At 46.1% G+C, this 19,981-nt stretch overlaps 1 protein-coding gene across 1 annotated transcript in view; it reads left to right on the plus strand.

Moving 5' to 3' along the window:
- The window catches only part of LOC135824255 (uncharacterized), a 371,974-nt gene that overhangs the window by 291,296 nt on the left and 60,697 nt on the right, over positions 1–19,981 (plus strand). Inside the window, exons 13-16 of the mRNA XM_065336986.1 lie at positions 1,545–1,610; positions 6,495–6,566; positions 8,913–8,984; positions 9,281–9,352. Of these exons, the coding sequence (XP_065193058.1) occupies positions 1,545–1,610; positions 6,495–6,566; positions 8,913–8,984; positions 9,281–9,352 (282 nt within the window). The remainder of the gene's footprint in view (positions 1–1,544; positions 1,611–6,494; positions 6,567–8,912; positions 8,985–9,280; positions 9,353–19,981) is intronic.

Raw genomic sequence — 19,981 nt, forward strand, 5'->3', positions numbered from 1 at the left:
ACCCAGCTAAGATCAAGAATAACACCCTGTACAAGAGGACAAACTCAACACCACTTGGTATCTCGATCCTGGGAGCCTGCTGGCGTCTGTTTGGGCACGTGCTGCGGCTGGACCAGAGTGCACCGGCGAACCTGTCAATGTGCTCCTACTTCAAGCCATCCACTGAGCCTACCTGGAGGGGCAGGCCGCGCACAACTCTGCCGGTCGTGCTCAGACACGATCTCGAGCTGGTTGGGAGGACCCTCAAGACCTCGGCAGATCTTGAGGAGCTGAGGAGCATCGCCCAGAATCGCGGGGCGTGGACCTACCTCAGCGGCCGTATCCTGGAGAGATATGTTGCTGCTCACAGATGAACCCTGATAATGATCAGCAAGTTCAAATTCAACTCGGTTGAGCTGCTCGTTTGCTTGTTTTAATTGTATTCTATTTTCGTCACGCGTTTTATATCGCATATGTTTTATATCGCCATCAATATCCTGCTTGGCTTTTGTCGCTTCGGCTTATGCGAAAGCTATACATGCTGTGTATATCTACATTGCATTGATGCCAACGCGGAGAAGCTTCTAATAAAATGTAAATGAGTGACAGTATTCTAGCCCTTGCACTCTATCCGATAGTGAATACAAGTACAATCATGTACTTTCAAGCGCAGTAAAATTGATTTGTGGCTTTGAAAGAGATCGGAAGAGAATACTCTTTATCTTTTCAGTTCATTTGTGGTAGGGCTGAAACGATTATACCGAATAATTGAGTACTCGTTTGATAACTCTAACGATGGAGCAATCGTTTAGATTACCGATTACGATTATTTTGCGTTTTCTAAAACACAACACAACACAACAACGCAAACTCTTGGTTATATCTTCAGTACTTATATTCTATCAACAAATGGTGAGGGCGCAGGAGGAGAGAGACAAACTTTGTGAAGACAAAACGACGACGGGAAAAGACTCCAGGGAAAAGACTCCAAGAATCAACAAAGAACAAGCAGTAATAAACCGACGAAAAATCGAGACGACCAATCAGGGACCAATACGTACAGAACACATGACCAAGACCAAGACAACCAGACCACGGACGAATCACACACACAACTCTCATTCCCAGACCAAACTAGCACTGCGCATGTACAGCATTCACTTGACAGTCACTCTCACACAGACGGAAGCACATCCTCACACTCTGACAACGCGTACTCTTGCATGCACCACATACCATAAACGTCACACATCACCCCATACTCGCACGTACACTTAAACCATATATGACATCAGACACTGGACTCCACAAGACAAGAACCGAATACAACAACATGCCTAAATCATAGTCGTAATACAAATTCGCAACACTTAGACCTCTTGTCAACTAACCGATGGTTATTGATGTTCCCCGGACTAAGTAGAAGCTCCTTTGTGACAACCCTAAGTATCTTCACAGCACCATAATTATCCTTTTTTTCTAATGCAGTGGATAAGGCTAATTTGTGCAAGGCTATGACTAAGGCCTTTCATTCTGTTCCTCCTGTGTTTTATTTAATGAATCAGAGAATTGGCTCGAAATCTCCTCACTTCCTTGCGCGGTGTCCACTATCTCCAATATCTCCACCATTTGTAAGTTTTTCATGCTTTCTAATGTTTTAAGTAAGTAGTGAACGGTTCTTTTCGCCTGTTCAATAATGGAAAAATCTCTCCTTCTCTTCCCCTATTTGCGCTCTCAGCCAACACATGGCTACCCGCAGCAGCCATTATGCACACCAATAACTAGAAACAACGAAGGGGGTTACGAAGTGTTGTTAGTGGTAACATTTTTTCTGACAGCTGTTTTGCCTACCAAAGGCTCGTCAGAGATGGTGGTAAGGAATAGGATGTTGGAATTGACAGGAAAAGAAAAAAAGGACCTATCAGTTACTGCGAAGTAGTGGTTGCTTTGTCTTGTAAGACAGTTTTTTTTTAATTGAAAAACCACAAACCTTCAGACATGTGAATGTGCACATGATATACAGTGTACATACCTGTGTATCGAGAAGGCAGCACATAATCGGCAGTGGTGGTGAGGCCTGGGCAGCTCGTCCGACCGTGGGTCTCGGAGTCAACACCGGGCAGACGTACCGGGAGGGAGTGTGGGGGGGGGGGGGGAGTGGCAGCATAGGAGATAAGGGATGGAGCCAGCGCGATCATAGCATGTAATGCATATGCAGAAGTAATATGTAATCCTAAAAACAGTAGTGTGGTGGACCTGTGCAGAGGAAAGGCATCATGGACATAATCTATGAGGTTCTCCATGCTTCGGAACCACGCTACTCCAGATCATCAGCCAGGTATATCTTTGTTCGTTCAGTTTTGGAGGTATTAACGGTGAGGTTATGGCTTGGGAGGGTCTCGGCACATTGGTCATGAACGTCCTCTAGCTCTTGCTCATCAGTTCCAATGAAGTCTAGACTGGGCCGACCCAGGACAACTCTCCTCTCAGCTCTCTCTCAGGACTGCCTAGCCCGACTCGGCATTCGCCTGGGCACGCTTAGAGGCCTTAATCAGCTGCGGCAGTTGGCAGGGGATAAGTCACGGTGAAATGGCACCCTGCGGCACTCTTTTTCCCCTGCCGAGCCGCGTCCTTGACTTATCCCCTGCAGGGTAAACATCGTGCACGAACAGTATACCATCTTTCTGACATTGCCACTCGAACTTGACAATAGAAGCTGCTTTCCGTATGTGCAGTTACATAATGTCATTCAGCCATGGTGTTTTAATTTTATTTTTGTGAATCCTTCCCGGAAGCAAATGCTGGTTTTTATGCATTTGTGCAATTACTCATCGTTATTTGCAATAATAAATAATAATAATAATAATAAATAATACCAACCACATACACACACACGCACACGCACACACACACACACACACACACACACACACACACGTTTGCTCCCCACACTGGAGCTCGCGCTATTCCGCCATATTGACTTGGCACTTGACTGACTCACGACTGCTATCCAGAAAACAAGAGAAGTCCATCGACAAACCTGCAAGAAAGCACCACTCTCTGCTCAATACACAGTGTTTCGGGGAATTCACCCCTCATCAGTTCAGCTTGAAAAGGCTGAGGAAGACTGTGCCTGGAGAGCACCACTTATATAGTGCTCTCCAGGCACAAGCTAGCCCGTCAGCACTCAAAAACCATCTCCCGCATCCATTACATAGTCGGCTACCGGACTGCTCAGATATTGGTTTCCTCCTCTCGGGCAGGCACTTGTGGCGATTCTTGCATTTCTGGTGGGCGAAAGTACGCTGGCAGACATCGCAGAACACAGAAGTGTCACGCTGAGCCGACCGCGGTACTGGTTGTACGGAATATGCACTGCGCCATTTCCCACGCACCTGGGCGAGGTAGAACCACTCCACGTTGTCGATGTCCATTGTGGAGAGGTCAGCTCTGACAGAGTCTCGCCAATGCTTCCGAGGACCGCAAGCCGGCCTCGGCGGAAGGAGCGTACCAAACAGGAACTGGCGCGGAATCCACACACACACGCACGCACACACGCACACACTCTCTCACACACACACACACATACGCACACACACACACACACACACACACACACACACACACACCTTTTGACATTTTGAACTTTTGACGCCCATCGCCGGAGGCGATAATAGCAATGCTACAGCAGAAGCCATAGCAACTTGAGCTGGGATTGCACCATTCAACAGCTTGCAAGGATGAAGAATTGACCGTCACTATTCAGCCTGGTCTACGCCATACAGCTATTTGAAGTGACTTTTTGGGCCAGTGAATCAATATTTTTGGTCTTTCATTTTTTTTCCCGCACACATCACACCACATACTCCGGCATGCACTGACTGTTGGTAACCACCGCGGATAATAAAAGAAAAGTCAGGAGGAGTCGGAGAAAGAGAAGAAAGACTTGTGTGACCATAATCGTCGGGCATCGAACCCGCAACCTATCGATTGGAAATCGCTGCACATACCACTGCACCATATGGGACACACACACACGCACACACAAACACACACACACACACACACATACACATACACACACACACACACACACACACACACAAACACGGCTAGCAATGAACACCGCGAGTGGCGATAGCATCCGAATCCAACACCACGGTGAACTTGCAGTGAAGGTGTTGCAGATCGCCCAGGTGAACACACCTCATGCTGAGCCATGGATCATCAGCCCGGCACTGAACACCACACTTATCAAGACTGCGTGCACGCATCAGATCACCCATGAAGTACAGCTGTGTTGTGAGCGGCGAGTGACGCTGGTGGCATGGCGACATCGCTGCAGAAGTGTTGTGCACAAGAATATGCATGACACGCGGCCGGCCTTTGCTACCGGATGGCTGTACGGAATTCACAGTGAACCGACCATCAGCATCACTACATACTGTGGCGGAACAGGATGGGCAGTATTGGCCTGTACTATCGGCTTGCCAGATCTGGCACACACACACACACACACACACACACACACACACACACACACACACACACACACACACAAAACACACACACACTACTATACTACTATCAGCTACCACAGTGGGGTCACACCGCCCTCCACTCAGAGATCTGAGCGCAAGGTGAGGGGCAGTGGCGCAAAACAAAACAGGAAGTACAGCAGAATGAACTGAAAAAACAAAAAAAGAAAATCAAAACAAGCTGCCATATTGATGGAAAAGAACTCACCAACAGAGGAAAGAAATAATTATCACAAACTAGTTGAACAGCCTGCTGCAGGTCCACTATAAAATGCAATGACTGAAAAAGGAACAATATAAAAAATAAATGTGAACATGATGTTCTGTTCAACAAACGTCTGTATGCGTGCTGCTTCCGCCTTCGTGAATCAGTAAAACACAATCTTGAGCTGGAGGGTGGGCACCGAACGTCCCTAAAGGGCTCCACAAGACGTACTTTCACGAGCGACGAGGAGTGTGCACAGCAAGCTAATAGCACTGCACCATCGCCGCCAGATGACTGGCCACTCAGGTCCAAACAACACGGCCGAGGACAAAGTCACGATTCCAGCGATACACAGCGCAGGAAGAAATTTCTGCGAGTCTGACCTGTTTCCTTTCTCATCCAGGAGTCCACTGGCTTTGCCGAACGCCACTGCATTGTTTTTGCCTGGGGGTTGATCCGAGGGTTCGCCACACCACTGCGGAGGATGCGGAAAGGACGCAAGAAGACGGTGACGGCAACAAGTTACCCCCCCCCCCCCCCTGGTCGTCAGCTCACTGAATGTTCTTTAGCGCGCGTGCGCGAAACCGGCTGCAAGGCATGAAAAGCCTACTGCCAGTCAATACCCAGGGACGACCCTGATCAGAAGGCCAGGGCCGCCCGGTGGAGGAGGCCAACAAAGAGAAAACCAGGAGCTAACAAATCTGCTTCCACTCGGCCAAATATACACACACACACACACACATACATACCCCCCCCCCCCACAGACCCATGTGTGTACTCCTTATGCTTAACCCTCTCATAGTCTTACATTGTTATTATTTCTCAACTCATCATCATATATTTTCTCTCCGTCCACTCCTGTTATTAGTTCACACTTCTCTAGTCTTTCACACTTTGCCTTCTTTTCTCCTATTTTTCTTTCGCATAGTGTATTTCGTACTTTTCCACGTACATATTGTTGTTTAGTGCTAGATATCATTATTGAGACGTATTTCCCTGATGAATGTCTCTAGAAAACATGTTAGGAAATTTTGTATCCGTATTTTATTCTTGTTGATTACTACTTGAAGTACGTCCAATGTCCGCTTCGCTGATTCTGCTGATTGTTATGGTTGTACAAGAGCCTTCCACAAAATGTGGCGGCACACCTCTGACACTCTTTCCCTCCTCCTTTGTAGTGTACTCGCATACAGTTGACCGAACGCTGCCTATGCCAAGCCTATCATTCTTGCTAGATCATACTTCCCTTTAAGCTGGCTACTTCTTGAGAGGATAATGCTTCGTTATCACATGACACGTGATTGTTGCCCGCACTCCAGCGAATCAGCACCTTTCGCGCCGCGGGCAATAATATGCGATAGTGCCCGTAAAAAAATAGTTTATTTGCCCGCAAAAAATAGTTTATTTCAGTGATCGCGTGACTACGACGACTCTGTAGACTGTACGACTCTACGACGAGTCGCAGTGTACGTGTACGTGTAGCATTGAGACGAAGATGGAATTCTTTTTGGAGATGGACATCCCGGCAATGGACATGGCCTCGAACATCTGCCGTGTGGTGCTTGCAGGGATCATTTGTTCAGTCATGTTGGCAGCCTGACCGTCGGTAAGCTTGTGGATAAGATTCAGTTCTGCTCGAAGTGGTACTGTGATCACAAACAATTATTTGAAATGTCCTTGTCGGCCCTCGGGCTAACCTCTCGGGGCAATAATATGCCATAAGGCCCTTTCAACCATGCGATAACATATACTTCTTCTTTTGTTGTGAACAGGGATGTTTCATACAACCGTATGCAAGAAATTCAATTACCATCGTACCTTGGTTTACCACAACTCAGGACATTGTGAGTTCTTACTTGCGGGGGGAGGGGGGGGGGGTCTAGGGGTGTAGGTGTAGTAAGTCTTAAAGTTACCACATCATAATGCAAAAACCGAAATTGATGACTTGTGGATCCACTTTGCCCCTAAGCGAATATGCTGTGAAAGCCATTAAATCCAATGTGCATGTATCCATACAAAACTGAACCCAGATGGAGCCAAAAGTCAGCACCGTCTCCAGGATTGACTGGACTGGCCCTTCTCGCATTTACTTGCTTGCATTCCCCATGATAGAACCGAAATTGGGAAATATCATTGCGATTCACGACTTTCTCAATCTCGCCACTAATAAGCAACTCTGGTTAACGATCACTCACAGATGATTTCCAGCCGTATTATTTGTTTATGTGGGCAATATGCGACCAGCATAACGTCGAATGTCACTTATCCGACCACCTCGGGAATCAGGCATGTTGGATAACTGGATATGTTGGATAACTGATATCATTTTTTATGTGCATATATGGCTGGATTATGTACACAATACCCACAACAGAACAACAAGGACAATCAAGGCTTGTTTGCTGCTACTCTAAGTTTCATGCTTACGCAATCATCAGGCAACATGAAGATCGGGTGCCGTCCATGCCGGTATATATGTTGGACTCAGTAGAGCGTCCAGCCCCTATATGATGTCCAACTCCCTATTAATTTTCTTTCCAAATCTCCCTCTACATCAGGGAGTCGTATACATAATACGACGAATTCTGTGACCAGCTGTTTGTGGCCAGCTGTTATGTACAATCCTGTAGAACCTTTGTAGTCACAAATACGGGACAGATACGGTAGCTCGAAACATGACACAAACACACAAACACCAAATCACAGACACGGGACAGATACGGTAGCTCCAGGCGTGACACAAACATACCCACAAACAAACAAACACCAAATCACAGGTATGGGACAGATACGGGACAGATACGGTAGTTCCAGGTGTGACACAAACACACAAACACACAAACACCAAATTAAAGCTGTGTGGACCCTGGCTAGCGCCAGACGTTACTGATCTAACGTCTTCTGCAAAACTACGGGAATAAAGCAAATTATCGTGTCCGTTCCCGAAGGGAACTCACGACGGCCGCTAACACCCGGTAAACCATAGCGGCAGATGCAGCACCTAACGGTGGGGGTGAGGGGATAAGTATCACAACCACTGGCACAAGTGCCATGAAAGACCCCATTAGCCGCATCCATGTACCCCTTGTGCCTGGCCACAAGTTCCCCAGTTGACTGTGGGTAGCAGCACGGCTGAAAAAACCGCTCTCAGGCAGGACTTGTACCTCTGGTATCTCAATCATGGTCTTTGACCAACCCACTGTGCCTGCCGTCTTCTGCATAGCTACAGGAATAATATACCTAGGCTGCGCTACAGCAGGGGTAGGAGCATGTGCAAATTGATGATTCCATGATCGGGGTAACTTCTCTTTTGAATGCATTTATTTCTCAGAGGGAGTAACAGTGTGGTGGCAGGTGGTTGTACTGAGTGCATGCGGAATACAAGTGTGAACGTTGAAGGCGGGTGGAGTGGGTGGTGGGGAGGGCAAAGACTCGATGACGTCTCAATTCTCGGCTTGGTGGCTCTGCTATGTAGCCTGAGGTCTCAAGCTGGATGTGTGGCGGGGATCGTGTTATCAAGGACTTGCGGTAGGTGTTTGGAGTGGATCTTGAAGTACTGTTGGGTGTCGTTGGGTTTTCGGTACGGTTGGTAGGTTCCCGTCGAGAGGCTCATTGTGTTGTCTAGGTAGCGGTTCTCCACCCACCAACGAAAAAACCCCGGAAAAGTCCACGGAGCTGTAGCATCCATAAGGTCAGGCCCCACCAAGAAAGAACACATCGGTATGTCGGCACCACCGTTAAAGTCACGCTATGCCAACCCCATGGCAACCATGGCAACAACCAGATGCGAAAAGTACTCCAGCAGCACTTGATTCTCCAACTATATCTGGAACCTGAAGAAATCTAACATCCAGTAAAAAGTTCAATGGAGGATAAAAGATCGCGCCCGAGTGTACCCTATCATCACAAAGTGGTATTCCCTCAGTAGCAGAGAAAGGTACCACATCCTGAACATGCTAGGGTCACCATCCAGCCTCAACAAGCACGCAGTGCGAAGTTGTTGAGTGTTTTAGAATCTGTGTATAATCACACCAAGACACATATTTTATGTTCGCACAAGCAGATTAGATTCACATAAATAAATAATACTTAAACTGTTAAAGCGGTAGAGCACTTTCATGTATCTGTAGTGAAACCTTTGCAACGTGTGTGTTTCTGATTCTGGCTACCTCCTGTCCTTCTGTTCATAGAAATTTGAAGGGGAATTCGATCAAGATTGTCCGCAATGGTAATTTAGCCCACCTCAATAAACTCACTCATGTGTAAGTGTTAAGAAACATTAGTTACATTACGTGAAGAACCGCTGCAGCGAGACGACATAGTCCAGCTCCACAATATTTTCTAAGGGTTACTGTGATCAGACATCACTACACCCTGCTGTTGTGCAGCATATCATTACACCAGTGTCATGCTAAGGAAGGGCACAGTACTTCTCCAGCCTCATTTCAGGGAACAAAGCTTTTGGCTCTTAATCATCCGACCTGTCAATGCAAGACGGTATTATCTGGTTTCTACATTACACGTTCTAGTTTCTATCTCGCCTTTGTTTCCATTCCAGAGATCTGAGTGAAAATGTCATTCACACCATAGAGCCATCGGCATTCTACCACATGCCTTCTTTGACAAACCTGTAAGCAATTTTTTCAGTGTTGCCAATATGTTTTCCATTGTTCACTTCTGACTTCAAACAATCGTATCTGAATAAAATGCTTTCTTTAGGACCAAAAATGGTAGATAGGAAAACATTTTTACAATACCTTTGGAGACGTTACATCATTCTGAGACAACACAGTCAGTGAGGAAAGAAAACATGTCTGTGTGTGTGTGAAGAATAATACGAAGATCACAGAACCGAACAATAAGGACAATCAAGGCTTGTTTTCTGCTACTTCAAGATTCATGCTCTCGCAATCATCAGGCAACATGAAAATTGGGTGCCGACCATGCCGGTATATATGCCATAATTATATGAAGATTATTATTATTTAAATAGGCGTCGAGTCGACTACAGTTTTAGAATTGCGATCAACAGAACGAGCTGAACCGACATTTCACAAAGGCTTTTATTGTATTCAAAAAAACGGGTGGATACGAAGGCAGTGAAGAACATGGAAGAAAGAAAAAATGTGATATGAAGAAAATGATGAACAAAAAATCGTACTTCGAACTAGTTTTCGCACAACACTCCTCAGGAAGCTACGTTGTACTAATGAAAAACAATCCAGAAAGATACTAATAAAGAGAAATGGAGTGAGAAGAAACAACACCTATGAAAATGATAATCCTAGCACTAAGGTAATAACAGGAAAAACTGCGAAAGCACTTAATGAACTTGTAAAGACTACTAGTATACTGTGACACGAGATACGACACCATGGCCAACCAGGGCCAAACAGACAGAACAAGCTGCTACTAGAACAATTTCAAACGAATAATGCTGTCCTTCTGGACACACAGATTAGGCTTATGAATACGTTGACAAACAGCTTCTAACACACTCAACTGCAACTTATAACCATGACGAGCACAGCACAAAACAGAAAAAGAAGAATCAGACTACACCTTGCAGCAATCAGGACGAGATACAAGATGCTTATACACTGATGACTTCCTACTAGAAAACACACGCTCGCACCCACTCTTATTCACACAATCATTCTCGCTCTCACACTCACCGGACTCACTGGACTCACTGGCCGAATCCTCCTCAACGACGTCCTGCCTTGGAGCAATCAGGTCCCGTCTCCTCCCATCCCTTGTCTCACGCTCCTCTTGTGCATTCCGTTGGCTCTGTACTTCCGTATTGAAATAGGTCATGGTGTAATTCGCAGTTGTTCTTCCGGGTCTCGTTGATATTGAGGTAGGTATTGTTGTCGTCTCTGCCGGTGATGCAGCAAGCGATGATGACACAAACGTGTCTGCATGCAACACACGTGGCGTCGCCAAAGCCACATCCACCTCCGCTAGTGGAGGGAGTGACTCGGTCATGGCCACGGGAGCCAATGGTGGACTTGCCGAGTGGGACGCTAGGTCCTGTGTTGGCGGAGGTAGTGGTTGTTTACGGGGTCTTCCCCGTGTGGGACGCTCCAGTTGTGCGCTACGTGGGATAATGTGTAAAGGAGTGTGTTGCTTGATGCGTTCGCTCAGGTGCTGAACAGTCCTACTAACATACCGGCTAGCACAATTCCGGCATTCAAAGTTGTAGATTACATGACTTAAATGATGGGTTGGTAGGACGTCCTTCAACACCGTGAACGAACGCATCGTTGTGTAGACGGGTATGAAGTGTACCGCATAGTAGGTTTGTTTGATGAATTGATAGGGCCTGCTCGTTGTCCTGTCTTTTTGTGCTTACCATGGAAGGGCAAGAAGTCTGACAATGTGAGTCGTGAAGTTCGTGCGATCATCAAACAAACCTACTATGCGGTACACTTCATTAAAATTATTATTATTATAATAATATTATAAGAAAGGGTTTGCTACCCACACCGGAGCTCGCGCTATTCCGCCGACTTAACTTGACACTTGACTGACTCACGACTGCCATCCAGAGCACACGAGAAGTCCATCGAACCTTCGACTCGGCAAACCTGCAAGAAAGCACCACTCCCTGCTTAATACACAGTGTTTCGGGGAATTCACCCCTCATCAGTTGAGGTTGAGTAGGCTGAGGAAGATTGTGCCTGAAGAGCACCACTTATATAGTGCTCTCCAGGCACGAACATCACCAGGGATACAAACTTACAGAGACGTTCCGTTTCCAGCGCGACTAACACCTCGTGAACACCAGATAGCAGCGTGAGTCAGTGTCGCTCCTGGACGGTAAGACAGACGTCGAGGACCCTCAGTCATTCGCAACGCTGAGTGGCCCCGCCAATGCGCACAGAATGGGAGCTCATCCGGTTGCAGTTAAGAGAGTGCCTGCGTGTTGTACATGTTGCTGCACGTGTTGTCTCTTTTCATACCTGCTGCTGTACGTGTGTCTCTGTGTCATACATGCTGCTGACCCGTACATGCTGCTGCGCGGCTTTGTTTTATTGCTGACACGTGCACCTTTTTGTGCTGATATAGAGTACACCGCTTTGTGTGCTGATATTGAGTACACCACTTTTTCAGCTGATGAGGGCACTAATGTCCGATACGTCTCCTTTTGCCAGTTGTCAGTGGTCAGTTCTCCCGTCGCCTCCTGAAGTGCATTACAGAAAAGCTCTCTTTCTAGAAACAGAGAACCACTATTTTTCTAGACCCTTTGTTTGTGTGGCGCGACGAAAGCGGAGACGTCGTTCGTTCTTCGGGCAGACGACATTTGATGCCCAACTATTAGCTCGTCCTCATTTCACGACCCTGAGCTTGTCGCTCTCCGGCCGGTGTTTCTCTCCTCGTCGCCACTCCAGCAATGTCTCAAGAACATCCAAGCCTCTCATCAGGAGAGCGCCTACTCAGGTGAGAATGCCTATGTAATTTTCTGCTCTGCGTAATGTGTTGCCGTACCGTACGTATTCAATTTCGAATTTTAAAATAGTTTTGCGTCGGGTGACTCGGGTCCCGGCAGGAATTCCGTGGAACCTTGTTCTCTTGTGCTCGAGTGTGTAGTGTAGTCTTGCTGCTCGTTGTAAGTTCGCCCCGTTGTGTTAGTTGTTTCTGTGGCGTTCTGACTTCACTGTACTGTCCTGTTGGGTATACGGAATTTTCAAACTTCTGTTCGTGCTATACGTTCAACTCTGGACCTTGTTCATGCATGCTTGTCGTGGGAGAAGCTTTGCTCTCGTCTTGTGTTGTGCACTTGTGCTTGTCACGGAGTTGCCGTCGGACTGCTCCGAGCTTGAGACTGTGTCGCATGATTTGTTTAGATGTCTCCCTGAATGTTCTCGAGATGCTGCTTGTATGTGGTCGTTCCGTATTCTTTTCTTTCGTGTTTCTACCATTTTACTAGTTTCTCCATGTTCTGTGTAGAGCATTGTCAGGCTCGGTCATGCACTGTCAAAACAGTGGGAAAGCTGGTGGCTTCCGGTTTGCTGGGAGGTGTGACATGCATGTATGATTCTCGTTCAGGTAGACATTTGTTTGTGAGCGTATGGTTTTGTAATATTGTGTTTCGGCATGTGGGTCTCTCTAGTTTGTTTGGGTGGGCGTCTGATCATGGTGAGCCACGGTCTGCCTGGTGGTCTGCAGAGATCCTGCGCTTCTTTGTATCGGTTTGCCTTGCGGGTGTTATGGGTTCTGTGTGTTGCTGGTTGGCTCTTGTGCGTCCCAGTAGGTGTGTGAGGTTTTTTCGGTTTTTGGTTTTGGTTTTGCGAGCGGATGTACTATAAATTCCGTGTTATTCAAGTTCTATCCCTGCGGGTTTTCAGGTTTGATCCCTGTGGGGTTTTCAGGTTAAAGACCTGTGGGTATTCAGGGTAGCGCCCTGTGGTTTTTCTTCATTATTTTTTTACCTATCGGTAACCGATTTGTTTGTGTGTCCTCACTGGTGTCCTCACTGATTAATTGCTCCTGTTTTAGTCGACGTGTTCTTCCTGGCTGTTCATCCCTTCCTTCGTGGGCTTTTCTGGTTTTTGGTGATCGCTGAGATGTTTGCATCAGTCCGTGTTTCTTTCTGTGTGTGTCCTTGTGTTTCTCTGAGTTTTACGTAGCATCATCGGTTTTCGGTCAATCGTCCAGTGTGCTTCCTGTGCTGCAAGATGCCTGGATACCCGGTCCTGCTGCCCTGGTCTTCTCGGTCGGTGCATGCCGTCGGTCTCGCCGCTGATGGCAGCGCCGCTGGGTCGGTCCACTGTCGAACAGCTCGCCAGCCGGGGTCCTCTGCAAAATCTGTAGCTTGCAGGTTCCGATTGATTGGTGCACAGTTTTGCTGGGCTCGGGACTGGCGTTAACCCCTCCTGGCCTACTCGTCATGCGTGCAACAGTTGTGGCCCCACCTTTTTGTGTTTTATTGTCGCCTGTTTATGTTGCTTCATATTTCAATTCTCCTGTCTTTCTTCTAATTTTGTTTTTATGGTATGGTATGGTATTGATTTATTTGAATTCGGTATCTCAACAGTACATTGTACAACTTGGGAAGATCCGAATGAATTTATTGCTTCCATCCACAGGAGTGGATGTCTTTTTGTGGTAGGGGATAGTTTTGTATACGTGGCTGCATGTGTTGTCTGTTTGTCGTACCTGCTGCTGACCCGTACATGCTGCTGCGCTGCTTTATTGTATTGCTGACACGTGCACCTTTTTGTGCTGATATCGAGTACACCGCTTTTTGTGCTGATATCGAGTACACCACTTTTTTGTGCTGATGAGGGCACCAGTTTCCGATATGTTTCCTTTTGCCAGTTGTCAGTGGTCCGAAGTCCATTACAGAAAAGCTCTCTCTCTAGAAATAGAGAACCACTACTTTCCTAGACCCTTTGTTTGTGTGGCGCGATGAAAGCGGAGAGGTAGTTCGTCCTTCCGGCAGACGACAGGAGGATCTTAGTCAAGCAAACTCGGGAGATGTAGGTGCCGTCAACGAACACAAACGCTGGCCATGAGCTTCCGGCAGTAGCGTAAGGGGCCGGAACTCTGCCATAGCCGAAACTGGGCACGTCAAATTGTGTATGATAGCTCAAGGTCAGGGGACTTTGACCATTCGACACCATGGAAGAAGGATTGCCCATTCCAGTTTGCAGCAAAGGAGCGCGACCATTTGATGTCCAAGTGAGCGTCTGTGTCGATGTTGACTTCTGACTGAAGAGACGGAGCTGTCCAGCTAAGATACAGGAGTTGGCGGATGAAGGTCCTCCTAGGAGGAACCACCTTGGCGGCAAGGACAAGGTTCCGATCAGCGACAGCAGTTCCTGCGTTGTGAAAACACAACCTTGAGTCACTTTGACTAACTGGATGACAGAAATTGTTGACGAAGAAGTTGCTTTGCTGACACGAGGCAGGGCAAAGCGGCCACGCAAGATTATTATTTGTTTTCATCCACCATTTTCGGAATTTTTTTCATGTGCCGCGTCACGAACGAGTGACAAACACGTGCATGTGGGGGCTAACTTGGCTTTGCTGCTCAAAGCCGTCCTTTTATCTTTTATATTCTCATGACTGCACCCTTTGTTTAAATCATTGCCGTTTAAAACACAATTACTAATATTATTTTTGTCTTTGCAAATGGCCCTGCACCAGGACTTCCATGAGATTGTGCAGTGGAGGTTGAGGAACTCTGGGGACCTGGAGAAGCTAGAGGATGGCACGCAATCGGAAGGAGTGGGCTCAACCTACCAGATGTATCCTCGGAGGAACTTCTATCACCACGGAAATTTTTACTTCCATAGCATAACAATTCTGCTCACCATGAGGCTTATCCTTATGCCCAAACCCTATTGTACATGAGCACTCACCGTGAACATCCACCTCTGGATCCTGCTTGCCCTTTGCTGTCCTCCTGCTCATCCCCATCAACAGCTGTCTTCATCTCCTCATGGTATCATTTCTTTCTCTTTGATCCGTTCCTATGCTCCGCCTGTACCTTCAACCATGGCCGTTTTCAAGGATTGGGACGTTATACCCTCCAATAATGAATGTTTTCATGAGGTATTGTTGCGTAAGTAGCAGGAAATGGTTAGTAGTGCTTCGTTGGGTGAAAACTTTAAAACGCAGAATTGGAACCTCTGGATACCAGGGTCGACCTATAACCGGGGTCGACTTACAACCGGTAAAATACTCTAGAACAGTATCACTGTAACACACTCTATAGAAAGAAAAAAACCCCGAGGAACTACAAGTTACGCTAAAATGTCCACTAACACCACCAGTTACAAAACAATCAGCTCATGCGATAACATGAGTTCGTTGATAATAATTTAATTTATTTCATATAACCGCAATCAATAATACACCTATAACCGCACTCAATAATACTAGCTGAATCGACATCTGTGTACGCTTTATTCATGCAATGTAAAACGGTGGAGACACTGTGCACTAAAATGATGAAAGTATGAGGAAATGGTGTAGAGAAAATAAGGATTCAAACTAGTTTTCTTACAACACTCATCAGGAATCGTCGTTGTACTAAAGGACACTGAAAGCTAAATTGAACTATTATAGAAAATCTAAGTTAGAGAAGTAACACTAAGAACAACAGCAGTAAATTTACAAGTGTGAATTTTAACAATGAAAGCGAGAGCAATAACGAATGCGTGTGCTAACAATAAACTAGCAACTGAAAATGAACAAACAAGAGAATAAAAGAAGGAAGAACAAAGTGATAACGAATAACAGCAGTACATTACACCTAGAACAAGCTTGGCCGCACCAAACACGACACGTTACTTTTGCACATTGTCTCCACAGTTTTACATTGCATGAATAAAGTGTATACAAATGTCGATTCAGCTTATATTATTGATTGCGGTTATCAAATTATTGTAAGTCTTTCTTGACAACGTCGATCCACCTCAGACGTGGTCGTCCTCGGGGTCGTCGTATGTCTGTTGTGTTGATTGTAGGGGTGAAAGTTGGCATTTAGATCCCGAGTTCGAGTACTCTGATTTTCTCCGATCGAATATTCGAGTACTCGAGTATTCTTCATCTCCTAAAAATTGCACACCGAGGGCCTTAAAATCACATGATACAACCCTGATTGAACCGAGTGGCAGTCATGTTTCTCTGGTACAATGTGTATATTGGTTGGTGGGTCATTTGGGCTCTCTCTACTCGTGAACAAATGTTCACCACACAGTCTGCACATCAATATCTGCCGACCGCTGCTCTGAAACTGCAAATTTCTGTGGTAAATGCATGTACCATGTATGAACAAGTACTCTGATTTATTCCGAGTACGATTATGAAAAAACCGAGCGAGTACTCGAGTATTCGGTATAATTGTTTCACCCCTAGTTGATTGACATTAGGAGGGCTTGGAAAGAGGACGATTCTTCGCCTTCCCTCACTACATGGCCAAACCACAGCAGTCTCCGTTGCCTGCAGACTTGGGATAGTGGGGTCTGCTCGGTTCTGGCATACAGCGAGATTCGTTGTGGGTACGTGATACCAATGATGGTACGTAGTTTCTTCCGTTGTTGTCAAGAAAGACTTACAATGCATTAATCTGTCGCTTCTGGATGCTGTGAAATCTGCTTCTGATAGAGCTGCTTGGCTCAAAATTGTTAACAGATGTGTTGACCTCATGCAATGAGTGAAATGCGAACTGTCGTTATTATTATTATTATTATTTTATTAACTGGTTTGAGGGAAAGAGACAAACGGGAAAAGTCTGAAGAAAAAATTATTATTATTATTATTATCAAATTATTGTCTTCTCCCCGTTTGTTCAAATATTTATTTCATATCTTTAATTATTAAAGAAAAAAATGGACCAAGGAACTACAAGGTACACTATCATGTCCACTAACACCACCTGTTACTAAACAATCAGCTCATGTGATAACATTGCACGACACTGACTGATGGTACTAACGTTCCACAACTAACTGGCTATCAGCTGTAGCATGCCTTGTATGCACACCCCAACAGCCTTCCAACTTGGAAGATTGTAACTTATATGATCACATAGGAGGGGAAAGTGAACGCAACCAAGACAAGCATGACCTGTTAAAGACATTGGTGGACAGTATAGCGCAACTTGTAGTTCCTTGGTTCTTTTTCTTTTCTATAAATATATCCTTGGCTCTCCATCCGAGTAGCATTCTCTGCGAGTTAAAAATCATTCCATTCCTCTTTTTTGTATATTATTATTCCTTCATATAGTCCTGCAAACACCTAAGTAGATATATATATGCTAGTTTGTACGTGAAGTGTGTGGGTTACAGTGAGGGCTGCATCCCACCCGCCTGTGTGGATTCACAGGAAGTGTGAGTTACGAAGTCTGAAAAAAATGTTGAACGGCCTCTGCTGGGATGACGACTACACCATAGCTCAGTGGTTAGAGCATCGCTGGCTACAAGCGAGGGTCCCTGGTTCGAGTCCTGGTGGTGACAGTCAATTTTTTCTTCAGACTTTTCCCGTTTGTCTCTTTCCCTCAAACCAGTTAATATATATATATATACACTCAGACACAAAGGATCTCCAAGTTTCTCAGTGTTGCTACTCTGAGTGTCGTGCAATAAAACTTGGAGATCCATTGTGTCTGAGTGTATAACCCCGCTCTGTCTTAGGACATTGAGCACTTTTTGCCGACGCAAGAAATACTTCTATTGTTCTATATATATATATTGAATATTGTTTGCCTGATGATTGCACACAGTGCATGAAACTCGGAGTAGTGAAATATTACAAGTGATCCATTGTTTGTTGACATGTGTCATTGCTCCCCCCAAGAAATTGGATGTTGAGCACTTTTTCTGCAGCTACAGGCATAGTCTTACTAAGTATATATATAAGAAAGGTTTGCTCCCCACACCGGAGCTCGCGCTATTCCGCCGACTTTACTTGACACTTGACTGACTCACGACTGCCATCCAGAGCACACGAGAAGTCCATCGAACCTTCGACTCGGCAAACCTGCAAGAAAGCACCACTCCCTGCTCAATACACAGTGTTTCGGGGAATTCACCCCTCATCAGTTGAGCTTGAGTAGGCTGAGGAAGATTGTGCCTGAAGAGCACCACATATATAGTGCTCTCCAGGCACAAACATCACCAGGGATACAAACTTACAGAGACGCTCCGCGCGGGCTGGCGACTAGTTGGTTTGGAGGTGACAGCGTTGCGAATGACCGAGGGTCCTCGACGTCTGTCTCACCGTCCAGGAGCGACACTGACTCACGCTGCTATCTGGTGTTCACGAGGTGTTCGTCGCGCTGGAAGCGGAGCGTCTCTGTAAGTTTGTATCCCTGGTGATGTTTGTGCCTGGAGAGCACTATATAAGTGGTGCTCTTCAGGCACAATCTTCCTCAGCCTACTCAAGCTCAACTGATGAGGGGTGAATTCCCCGAAACACTGTGTATTGAGCAGGGAGTGGTGCTTTCTTGCAGGTTTGCCGAGTCGAAGGTTCGATGGACTTCTCGTGTGCTCTGGATGGCAGTCGTGAGTCAGTCAAGTGTCAAGTAAAGTCGGCGGAATAGCGCGAGCTCCGGTGTGGGGAGCAAACCTTTCTTACAAAATCATTGCCGAAGTCGCAACCACTACTTCGTAAGTATATATATATATATATATACCCGAAGGGAAAACAATGGTTACCAGGAAAACATCACTTCACTTTTGCTACTCAAGAGTTTCATGCACAAGCGGGTGCAATCATCAGGCAGGCAAAAAGCAACAATAGTGGGCCAGCCAGAACAAGGGGTCTTATAACAGGGCCTGGCGAGGTGAGGTGAGAATGATAGGAGCCAAGATCAGGGTCAGGGAAAATTAGTGCCAGTCAAAGGAAAGAGCAATTTGGGCTAGTGCAAAGCCAGTTGGTGCCCGTGTGAGCACACACTAGGGAAATCAGCGCCATGAGGGATAATAGTTACGGGATGTGTAGACAGCGCTGATTTCCCTAGGTGGATGTGGGGGCTTCAGGTGATAGCTGCCCCTGCGTAGTCCTTCAGGCAGTATCTGCTGGCGTGTCGGCACTTTGCCTGTTATAAGACCCCTTGTTCTGGCTGGCCCACTATTGTTGCTTTTTGCCTGCCTGATGATTGCACCCGCTTGTGCATGAAACTCTTGAGTAGCAAAAGTGAAGTGATGTTTTCCTGGTAACCATTGTTTTCCCTTCGGGTATTATTGCTCTGCCGCAAGGTATTGAGCTCTCTCGTGCAGTGGTTGCTCCCAAGCTTCCTATATATATATATATATATATATATACAATGGAAGCGGTCCTCACCAAGAAAACACAATCCGTTGCTACTCCGAGTTTCTTGAGTTTTTCAATCGTCAGGCAACTTTTCTAACTAAAACAGGGCTGTCAGGTCCACTAAAGAAATACACAACCACACAGCAAGGCGCACAAAAAGAAAGCGTGAAGTGTGAAGAGTGAAGAGTTACCGCTAGGTGCAGGCAGTGTAAAATATTGATATCAATTGTCCATTACTGTAACAAGCGCTGAATGGAGCATGTAAATCTGGAGTTAACTAGCGCATGTCTGGCGTCAGGGGTGTAAGGCCATGACGGTGCTATATTTGGCGTTAATCATAACAATAATGGTGCAGTGTGTCTGGTTTCATTGGGCATCAGGTTGCTCTGCCCATGTCCGGTTTTACGTGATTCCGTTATACTTAGCGAGCCGGTATTTGTTTGCATGACGACATTTGGCGATGATTTCACTTCGCTTGTTGAGGCTTTTG

This window comes from Sycon ciliatum, chromosome 9 (genome assembly GCF_964019385.1).
Source record: "Sycon ciliatum chromosome 9, ocSycCili1.1, whole genome shotgun sequence".
Taxonomy (NCBI): domain Eukaryota; kingdom Metazoa; phylum Porifera; class Calcarea; order Leucosolenida; family Sycettidae; genus Sycon; species Sycon ciliatum.